This window comes from Austrofundulus limnaeus, unplaced genomic scaffold (genome assembly GCF_001266775.1).
Source record: "Austrofundulus limnaeus strain Quisiro unplaced genomic scaffold, Austrofundulus_limnaeus-1.0 Scaffold37, whole genome shotgun sequence".
NCBI lineage: Eukaryota > Metazoa > Chordata > Actinopteri > Cyprinodontiformes > Rivulidae > Austrofundulus > Austrofundulus limnaeus.
Genome location: NW_013952439.1, coordinates 272,816 through 283,051, shown reverse-complemented (window position 1 = coordinate 283,051; position 10,236 = coordinate 272,816). Strand labels below are relative to the sequence as shown.

Below are 10,236 nucleotides of genomic sequence, written 5' to 3'. Positions count from 1 at the left end.
TGTGTGTGTGTGTGTGTGTGTGTGTGTGTGTGTGTGTGTGTGTGTGTGTGTGTGTTTGGTTTTACATTACATTATTTTAACTTTGCCTGTTTCTTAGCTGTCACAGAACTGAGTTAAGATCAATACTGAATCACAAAACCGTTGCGGCTGGTGTCCCACCAGCACAGCGTTAGTTAACCAGGATGATGTCATCATCCTGTGATAGAAATCAATGCTAACCACTGCTAGTCGCTGCTAACTCTACTAATACTGCTAAAATATTCTCTTACAAATATTTTAAACTTGCTGAACACAATTTTTATGTTTTATTCTTAGCTGCGTGTTTTTGCATGACTAAATGATGGACATTTTCTTTTTCTTTCCTTTTTTAAGGTTATAAAGCGCTCCTCAAGTGTCTGTCAGGACGATTTTGCAGCAGAGAACTGATCGGCATCATGGGCCCCTCTGGAGCCGGGAAATCCACTTTGATGAACATTCTTGCAGGATACAGGTGAGAAACTGTCCTRAAAATAAAGGCATTTMTTTTAATTTTTTTGWTTGCATTTTATAATATTTACACAAGAAACTGCATATTACTGTACACCTACTGTGTGTTTGGAAACAAGGGAAACTGGCATGAAGGGCACGATTCTTGTTAACGGTCGGCCGCGGGATCTGAGGACCTTCAGGAAGATGTCCTGCTACATCATGCAGGACGACATGCTCCTGCCACACCTGACTGCACGAGAGGCCATGATGGTGAGAAAAAATTACAATAAATTCCCAACACCCTTCTGAATCCTAAACTTCAGTAGTAAGTGATAACTTTGTCTGTCTTGYAGGTTTCTGCCAACCTAAAACTGAATGAGACCATGCAGATCAAAAAAGAACTTGTGAGTTTGAATGTGCTGATGTTAATGCTATTTAAAGTGATAGTTCAAGTATTTGAAGTGAAGGTTTTGTTATTTCTGCAAACTCAGGGTTTYTAAAAATGTATCCACTGCTGGTAAGATGTTTATTGCTCATACTGTAACTTTTACACAGAACCCTACTTTAAAAGGCCTCAAATGTTGCTTTATTTTGAAAYGGAATAAATGTGAGAGGTCAGCTGTATGTTTTTTTATTAATCAGTGTTTGCACCCCTAAGAAAAAGCTGCTTCATTTAGSGTTTCTTTAATTGACATGTTACAGTTCATGACTCAGTCAATTATGGCTGAGGTAGCAGATCTGTGACACTYATTTTGTACATTAAAAACTGAATAGTTTGTGAAACAATGTTTAAGTACACATTTATAAACCTTAGGCCTAAATAATCCAAATGATRTGAATGCACAACACAACCAAAAACCCAACAAAGACCTCAGAACAATGACACATGTTAAAATAATAAAACTACAATTCAGAGAAAAGCAGTATTTAAAAAACAAGCCAACACGTTTCACACAAAATATTAGAAAACTGATTTTAAAGTGAAATGATGAGATCTTTTAAAAAAAAATCCAAATTAATATATTGCAGAAGATTATAAAAAAAAGTTTTAAAAAATTCCACATTTTATATGTGAAAAGTTAAATCCTTGTCAAATTTCATCTGATTTTATTGGATTATTTTGTTGTTTTAGTTTTTGGTCCCTAAATGGTTTGATTCATGAAGAACAATAACAAAATCACCACAGGCAGACAAAGAGCAAATCAGAAAAGTGTAAAATAATGACAGTAATTGGTGATGATCTTCATCTCCTGTGCATTCAGCTCTTCTTCATGTCCTGTCATGGTTATRGAAAATGTTTACTTGTTCTTAAGGTGGATGAGATCCTGACAGCTCTGGGTCTCCAGGAATGCGCTCAGACCCGCACCAACTCTCTGTCCGGGGGTCAGTGTAAACGACTGGCCATCGCCCTGGAGCTGGTCAATAATCCTCCGGTCATGTTCTTCGATGAGCCCACCAGGTAGAAACTCCCCCAACTCACTTCAGCTCGTTAATTCACACTCATTAGAGCTTCTGCTTCTTTCCCTGTGTCTGCTGTCATCCCCCTCCCCTCCCCCCTCCAGCGGTCTGGACAGCGCGTCATGCTTCCAGGTCGTTTCCCTCATGAAGTCTCTGGCTCAGGGAGGACGGACAATCATCTGCACCATTCATCAGCCCAGTGCCAAGCTCTTTGAGATGTTTGACAAGGTAAGCTGAGTGCTTTCACTGCGTCCAACCTTCCATTAGCCGCAGCTCACACTGGGACACTACAGGTTGGCATGATTCATTTTTATACAGCAGAAGCAGTCGATTATCCCGKCCTGTTGTCTTGTCGGGTATTGATCCGGACTTTCAGGGAGGCGGTGTGTTGGAAAAATGTGTCGACTCTGTTTCTGTGTTCTTCCTCCCCAAGCTCTACATCCTCAGTCAGGGTCAGTGCATCTACAAGGGGACGGTCCCGTACCTCATCCCTTACCTGAAGAACCTGGGCCTTCACTGTCCAACGTATCACAACCCTGCTGATTTCAGTGAGTCCCACAAGTCCTTCAGGACATGCATGGGTCTACATTTCCCCCTGTRTGTTTTTTTAATATATATAATTATTTGTTTTTCATCTTTGATTTTAGTTATTGAAGTAGCATCAGGAGAATATGGAGACCTGAACCCGGTTCTGTTTGAGGCGGTCCAGGGTGGACTGTGCTCCGAGGAAGGAAAGAAGAACTCCAGAGACAAAAGCGACTCCTCCTGTCCTTCTCAGTGTTACCCTGTAAGTGACATGGCTGTTTGACCCTGGAGACACACGTCTGTATTGGTAACAAATCATAATGTCACAACAGTAATACCATTTTTTTTTTTTTTTTTTTTTTACATTTCGAGCTTGTTTTGAATGTGTTACAGCCCTGGTTACAGACCAGAAACAGGATGAAATATAAAATAAATATTACAATTGTACTTAAAATTTTGATGCCAATTAAAGACCTAACATTGTCTGAAAGGTTGCATATCACCTGTTCAAATGAGAGATCAAATCATGCGCAGGAGATCAAATCAGTTCTCAGACTTGAGTATTTTTTTTACAAACATACAGAGTTTATAATAAAACTCAGATAACATTTCCTGAATCTCCCTCCCTTGATTCTGAGACTCAGAAAAATGGCCCCGGATCACCTGTTCTTACTGTGTTTATAGACAATCTGCTCACACCCTGGATTTGATGCCATAGTAAGCGAGGAATTAAGTTCTAAAAACAAACACTATAATTAAATTTAGACTTGTTGATTCTCTTAATGTTTAAAATGAATGATTACAATTGAAAAATTAAGTGTGTATCTGAGATTCAGTTAATCAGTCACAAAATATCGTACAAGCCTGAGTTTCAGACAAAGATCTTTTTTTTATGTTGAGAAACAAATTAAAGCTATTTTGGACAAACCTTGAATATACCATGATGTAGAACCCCATGCAATTTGACAATGTCTTACACGACCTGTTAGCATTTGGAATTAGCAACTTTTAGCTGTGTAGGCCATCTTGAAATGGGTTCTAGAGGTACATCTAATTATTATTTTCTGAGAGCTTTATTAGAATCTAATGCTATAAATAAACACACACTGGAAACAAAAAAGTACAAAAAAATTTAGGCATTGAAAATAGCTGATTTAAAAAAATTTAGCTGAAAATGCTGATTTAATTGTATTTTTTGTGAAATGTTGCAATTGTTTGTACAAAGTAAATTTCAAAACAACCATCAAACATATTTCTTGTTTTTCCTGTCCTTTTGACTTCATCAAAGCCTCTCTTTAATCTTCTTCAAGTGCTTCCTCTGCACTTTGTTTTTTCCATCTCACAAGTTACTTTTCATGAAATGATGTCTGAACTAGAAATGTGAATCAGCTGCAGTCTTCCTGCTTCAATTTTWCTCCCGCTGTCCTTTTATTCTACAAGTACTTCCTGTTCTTTTAATGAGCTTTTAATGAGGTTGTTTTTTTTTTTGTTTTTAGCTTTTAATGTAAGCTAAATAAAAACTTCAGCACATAGCTGCTAACTTTTTTCTTTACACTAACAGGATCAGCCTTCAATTCTGGGCAAAATCAAGGGCAAGCAATTCATTCATCTTTTATGCATTCATCTGCAGCAGCTTGCTTCTACTAAACGTTTCGCTAAGAGCGCAGCGCGAGAGTATACCTGCTCTGATATTTAACTCCTGCTTGCTTCACAGGACACAGGGACTCTGGAGAAGCACAGCTTTGCCACGAGCACATTCACACAGTTCCGCATCCTCTTCAAAAGAACCTTCATCACAATATGCAGGGACACGGTAATGAGCCACAAACTGATCCTGTTTTGGCTTAAATAAACTGTTTTCTTTTTAAATTGTTTGCAATAAGTGGGCTTGTTTGTGTTTTTGTCTTTCTAGGTGCTGACCCATCTCAGGGTGATGTCCCATTTGTCTATTGGAGTGCTTATCGGCCTGCTTTATTTGAATATTGGAAACGACGCTAGCAAGGTCTTCAACAACACGGGCTTCCTTTTCTTCTCCATGCTGTTCCTTATGTTCGCTGCCCTGATGCCCACTGTGCTCACCTGTAAGACCCCGACATGCAATGGGTTTGAGTTACGGGGGGCTGTTGTTGTTTCTGGCTGAGGTGGGAAGTCTTTTAACTGAGCTGTCTGTCCACAGTTCCGCTGGAGATGTCTGTGTTTGTGAGGGAACATCTCAACTACTGGTACAGCCTTAAGGCCTACTACTTGGCCAAGACTATGGCTGACGTACCGTTCCAGGTGGAGTTTTGATGATTTGACACTCGTTGGTGCAGAGATTCACACACAGTTAAATGAACAACACTAAAAAAACCCTGTCTCCACTGCAGGTGATGTGTCCGATCATGTACTGCAGCATAGTATACTGGATGACTGAGCAGCCTGCAGAGGCCGGTCGCTACTTGCTCTTCATGGCCTTGTCAACATCCACAGCCCTGGTGGCCCAGTCGCTGGGCCTGCTAATAGGAGCTGCATCCACTTCTCTGCAGGTCGGAACAATCTACGACCCTTACATACCCCTACTGCTATCCAAAATGACTACATGGGAACCCTGGTTTATTTAGGACATATCCTTGTACACACRCTCATCGGCATTGGCTACACTTGTCTTATTGCTTGTTAAAAACAAGCTGCTGAAGTTCATACCGAGCATGAGAATGAAGAACAAACAGGATTTAAATGACTTTACACACGGTTGGTGACCATCTGAAAATAATTATTATTATTATTATTATTATTATTATTATTATTATTATTATTATTATTATTATTATTATTATTATTATTATTATGTATTTTTTAGGAAACAAAAATGTTATATGTTCAGTTTTTGGTTAAGTCTTATTGTGTTTCCTGAAAACTGAAAAAAAATTAATTAGGTGATTATTTTAGCACGGGGATGGTGAATTATGAGGTTTATAGTTAATAGCAAACTACAACATCACCTCTAGATGTCACTAAATCCAACAAACAAGCTACATYTTCAAACTGAACCAGTTTTTCCCCTTGAGAACAAAAATAAAGGCTGTGTAGAGTTTTCTGTCATATTAATGGTCGCGCACACAAGAAAACGTGGCATGTAAAGGACATCACAAAATTTTAAAAGAGAAAACGTGGTTTTATCATAAATTTATTACTTARCTCTAAAGTTTCCCTAACCGTAACCAAGTATTTTGAATGACAAAATAGACAGAAAGTATTCCAAATGAGGCCAAAGGAAGTGAAAAATAACCATTTTAAGGYTGTTTGTTTTCTTTTAAATTAAACCTAATATATTTAATTACAGTGTTTTTGAAGCAGTCATGTTGTTTCACAGGTAGCAACCTTTGTTGGTCCAGTCACAGCCATACCCGTCCTTCTCTTCTCTGGCTTTTTTGTCAACTTCGACACTATTCCAAAATACCTACAGTGGAGCTCCTATGTCTCCTACGTCAGGTATTTTTTWAGATGCTCCAATTATTGCTTTTTAAATTAGCCTGCRCTAACTGATCACGTCCAAACTGTCTGCTTTCAGATACGGCTTTGAGGGGGTGATCCTCTCCATCTACGGYATGAACCGGTCGGAGCTAGAGTGTCCGGACACGATGTGTAAATTTCAGAAACCCGAGGAGGTCCTGCAGCTGCTGGACGTGGAGGATGCCAAGCTTTACGTGGACTTCATGGTGCTGGGGGTGTTTTTTCTCATCCTCAGRCTGGCCACCTACCTGGTTTTGCGTTACAAAGTCAAGTCGGAGCGTTAAGACGTTTAGAGGGAACCGCTGATGGATTTGGATGCCGATGCATAATTTAGCAGCGTGAGAAAACACGTGGTTTCTCTCCTTCCTCCATATCCACTTCACACACACACATCAGAAAGCTGTGCTGCAACTTCACCTAAACTGTAAWGTACCTGGACTGATGAGGTTTGGGATAAAAAAACAAAAAAGAGAGACAAACATTGACCAAGAAAACAGAAAATAAACTGTGCTAAGGGAACATATTTTATATCTGCACCCTACAAAGTAACTTAAAGCATGTTTCATTAAACCGGAGAAATTTGAGTTTGACCTTTTGAGAAAGTCTAGAAGAATGTCCTGAATGCACGACGGTGCCGGAGTTAGCAACTTGTCTTAAACCAGTGCCTATAATGGTGATCCAGTCGGGAGGTAAAAAGAATCCTTTTCACTGAAATCAGACCGGTACGGTTTCAGGATGGAGATCCTCGTATCGCCATCAGAAACGTGGAAACTTTTCACAAGACAAGATCCAACCTTGATGCGACCTATGTCTCTCCTGTAGGAAGATCTTTTCAGGTACTTGTACCACAAAGCGGACTTGTCTCCGTGGAACACGACCGAAACAAACCGACTGCCATTGGATAACTTTCATTAAGGATCATCTTCACAGGCCTCCTGCTCAAACGTTTGGTGGTGGTCTGAAACCTTGACTGAGCTCAAACTGTCCTCACTTCCTTCTTATTCTTTTTCTTGTTTTTTTTTTYCCATAAACAGGAAGTGCACGGAGCGAGCTGTGAGCAAAATGTGCAAGGGAATTTCCAGCCTGATGCAAGGGCCTGTTATCATCTCAGAGAGAATGATGTTTTAGATAAAGTGCAATAGCTTATTCTGCAGATTATAAAATGAAAAAAAAAGATGTTTGTCTAATCTGTGTCACTGTTTTGACACTTTTATTCTTTAAAAMGCTTGTTTCCACTGTCAGCGGCCTCCTTTCTGTCCTGAGCTACTTCAAATTATACCTCCTGTTTCCCCTTTTTCCTCGACTTTCGCTCTGCTTTGCTGATGTCTGACAGATGTGTGTCGTCAAAAAACAATGCTAGATACTTGAAATGCTGGCTGAGCGTTTATTTTGGGTTTGTTTTCTGGTGCCTCTGAACTAGRATGATTTGAGTTTTTACTCTGCTTTATCGTTCGGTCATACCTACCTGGTTGTCTCCCTCGCAGACATGTGACACACACRATCAGAAACCATCATTGCAATGTTTAGAAGAGCCTCTCCTAGTCACACAGCAATGCAAATATTTTCCAAAAGACTTGCTATGAAGTATTTCTTACTCAAACTATGCTACTTAGTAATCCTTATTATATAATGCATAAAATAATGTGAGCATATAATCAATTATTGTACAGTGAATATGTCATGCTGTAAACAAATGTATATTTGCACTTTTCAGTGTATGTTTATTCATTTTTTAATTATTATTTATTTGTATTTTAGTTTATTTTTATATAGCCGAGACAAGTGCTGCTTGAAAAAAAAAACTATTGTCGAAAAGGCTCCTGAACGTTGGAGGACCACTGAAGGTATTGAATTTAAAAAATAATAATAACAACTTAAAGCTCAGATTTCATTTCCTCATCCAAAATGTCTTAATGTAAAGTGGTTGAAGAAATGCAAATCCTTTGCTTTTTCTGACGAGCGTTTCTTTTCTTTTTTTTTAATGGACTGTCTGGAATAAAACGTGCATCACAGAGATTAATTAAAATAATAATAATAATAATAGTAAAAAAGAAAAAAGGGGAGAGAATTAGTAGTGATTAAATAAAGTTAAAGATAAATGTGTGAACCGTGTCAGAGTGAGTTAAAAAAAAGAACCAAATGTCTCAATATGTAGCTGAATAGAGAGAAGGATGCAGCTGCAGGTCGGTTTCCAGTCACAACAGCAATAGTTTAACATTTATTTTAGAGTGATACCTCCCCCTGCTGTTGCTTCAGTCACTTTAGAAGTCTTCTCTTCCTGTTGGTTTGATTACGTGCAATAACCATCCAAAGGTATTTTTTAAAATATGTGAAAAGGGAACTTTTTTGAGTGTTTTTGTTGCTTATGTTTCATGACATTGGTTAACTTTGTTTATTTATTTACTTATTTCAATTGGATATTAGATGACTTGAGATTGCTGGGAAGGTGGTTTATCTATTGTAATGTCAGGAGTTGTCAAAATAATTGGTAACAGAAAATCCTGTCACAGCAGGAACGTTATTTGATCTTCCCAAGATTCGATCAAAATAATGGGAAAGGGCTTGAAAAAGTGGGAAAAAAAGGCAATTTGTACAAGAAAAAGAGGAAATAATTCCCAGAAGTCATTAAAGGGTTATAAAATATCTTAATAGTTTCAATAGAAATGAAGGATGGGTTCAAACATTATGAAGTGGGGATTTGTGAAAAGATTATAAACAAAGAATATCTTAAATGTTGCAGATGGCTGTTTGAACGACCTCAGTTTATTTTTCRATCAGGACTGATGAGCTAACAKCTAGTCCGAATGGCGCTAAAGTGGATTGTCTTAAAATGAAGTCCAGTCTCAAACTTTACATTGTAGTTCATGTGAATGCTTTTTTGTACACATTATTTGCATTATTTAAGTGTTTACATAGATTTCTGTGATCATTTGCGAGCACAAACCGCAACAGCGGCAGCTAGCTGTGGCATTTCCTGTGCAGCCTGGAGCACACCTGGCAGGATTTTTTTATTTTATTTTTTTGTGTTGAAATAACCGTGTAATGTGAAATTTGCTAGTGATGTAAATGTTTGCAAAATAGCATTTGCATAAAACACAATCAATTCTCCAACTGGAGTTTCAAAGAACAATCCACAACAGATACGATGTTATTGTTCATAAACCTTTTACAGAATCCCACTTTGAAATGTTCAAATTATCCCTTTAAAATGTGACGTATGACCATCTGCTCTTGTCTGATCATTTTGTAACCAATCATGGTTCTTGTTAAGCATTGTTTTGCTTTGGCAAAAAACTGAATTGTTTTCAGTTTTTGGAGTTGATGCAGCTGATAACCTCAATTTTTTGTTTGTTTTTTAAGTCTTTATGACTCTTTTAATTATTCACTTTTTCATATGTTTTTATAATAATCCACCAGACTGAACTGCACTCTATCATGCATGGTAAATAATAATATTCAGGCTGTTTCCTGAAGAAAGCTTTGACAAATAGCAATGCAAATGAGAGATTTTTGTTCAGTTTAATTTCCTTTTAATTTCGCTCTTATATMATTTCTGATTTACATTATGATTAGTCAACAAATTCAAGTTCTGTATACTGAATGCTGTTCCAAGGATTATAATAAAGAGAATTTATAACCTTTGCTCGTTTCAATGACTCGCTGCAAAAATGATTGTTAATGTGGTTTATCATCAGTGAACAAGAAATCAATTTGCTTGTAGTTGTGAGAACTTTATACTTTAATTTCAAATAATGCTTGATTTAAAAACATAACAAGTGATAGTGGGCACTGAAGTGCTTCCATAAATCTACACAATGGCTTGTTCGGGGTGGAGAAATTTAGTCATGAGTCATTTTAAAAAATGTGTAAATAAACTTGATGCCTATATATGTGTTTGTTCTGTTACAAAAGCAGGCATAGTCATCTTTACTTAATGCTTTCATCAAACTTCTAATTCTTATTTCATGGATCGAATATGCTGGCCTGGCCCCTGCCTTGAGGGGACAGACAGATGCTCCACCTGATTGTCACATCTGTTCCCACTCTCTCTGTTTTCATATAATAACATGATCCTGGTGGGCAATTATGGTCCTCTAGGGCTGCCATCTTGCATGTTTTACTTGTTTGGGATGGAAGGATGGAAATATGCTGCAAAGGTTAAAATAAAAGACACCTTAAYCATCAGTAAGGCTCATCTTTGCTCGACTGGCTGCTRCAGCCAGTGCTTTTTAGCATAGCTGCTCTTTCCCCTTTAGCTAAAAATAGTGCTAATGAGCTCAATATATTCAGATA

General features: G+C 37.9%; 1 protein-coding gene across 1 annotated transcript in view; it reads left to right on the top strand.

The window, feature by feature from the left end:
• abcg4a (ATP-binding cassette, sub-family G (WHITE), member 4a) overlaps positions 1-9,585 on the top strand; it is a 20,886-nt gene extending 11,301 nt beyond the window's left edge. The window contains exons 3-15 of the mRNA XM_014006646.1: positions 373-490; positions 606-738; positions 822-872; positions 1,782-1,927; positions 2,031-2,154; positions 2,360-2,474; positions 2,574-2,713; positions 4,166-4,264; positions 4,364-4,532; positions 4,628-4,728; positions 4,818-4,976; positions 5,804-5,922; positions 6,002-9,585. Coding sequence (XP_013862100.1) covers positions 373-490; positions 606-738; positions 822-872; positions 1,782-1,927; positions 2,031-2,154; positions 2,360-2,474; positions 2,574-2,713; positions 4,166-4,264; positions 4,364-4,532; positions 4,628-4,728; positions 4,818-4,976; positions 5,804-5,922; positions 6,002-6,227 — 1,700 coding nt within the window. The 3' untranslated portion in view covers positions 6,228-9,585. The remainder of the gene's footprint in view (positions 1-372; positions 491-605; positions 739-821; positions 873-1,781; positions 1,928-2,030; positions 2,155-2,359; positions 2,475-2,573; positions 2,714-4,165; positions 4,265-4,363; positions 4,533-4,627; positions 4,729-4,817; positions 4,977-5,803; positions 5,923-6,001) is intronic.
• The last annotated feature ends 651 nt before the right edge of the window (positions 9,586-10,236 follow it).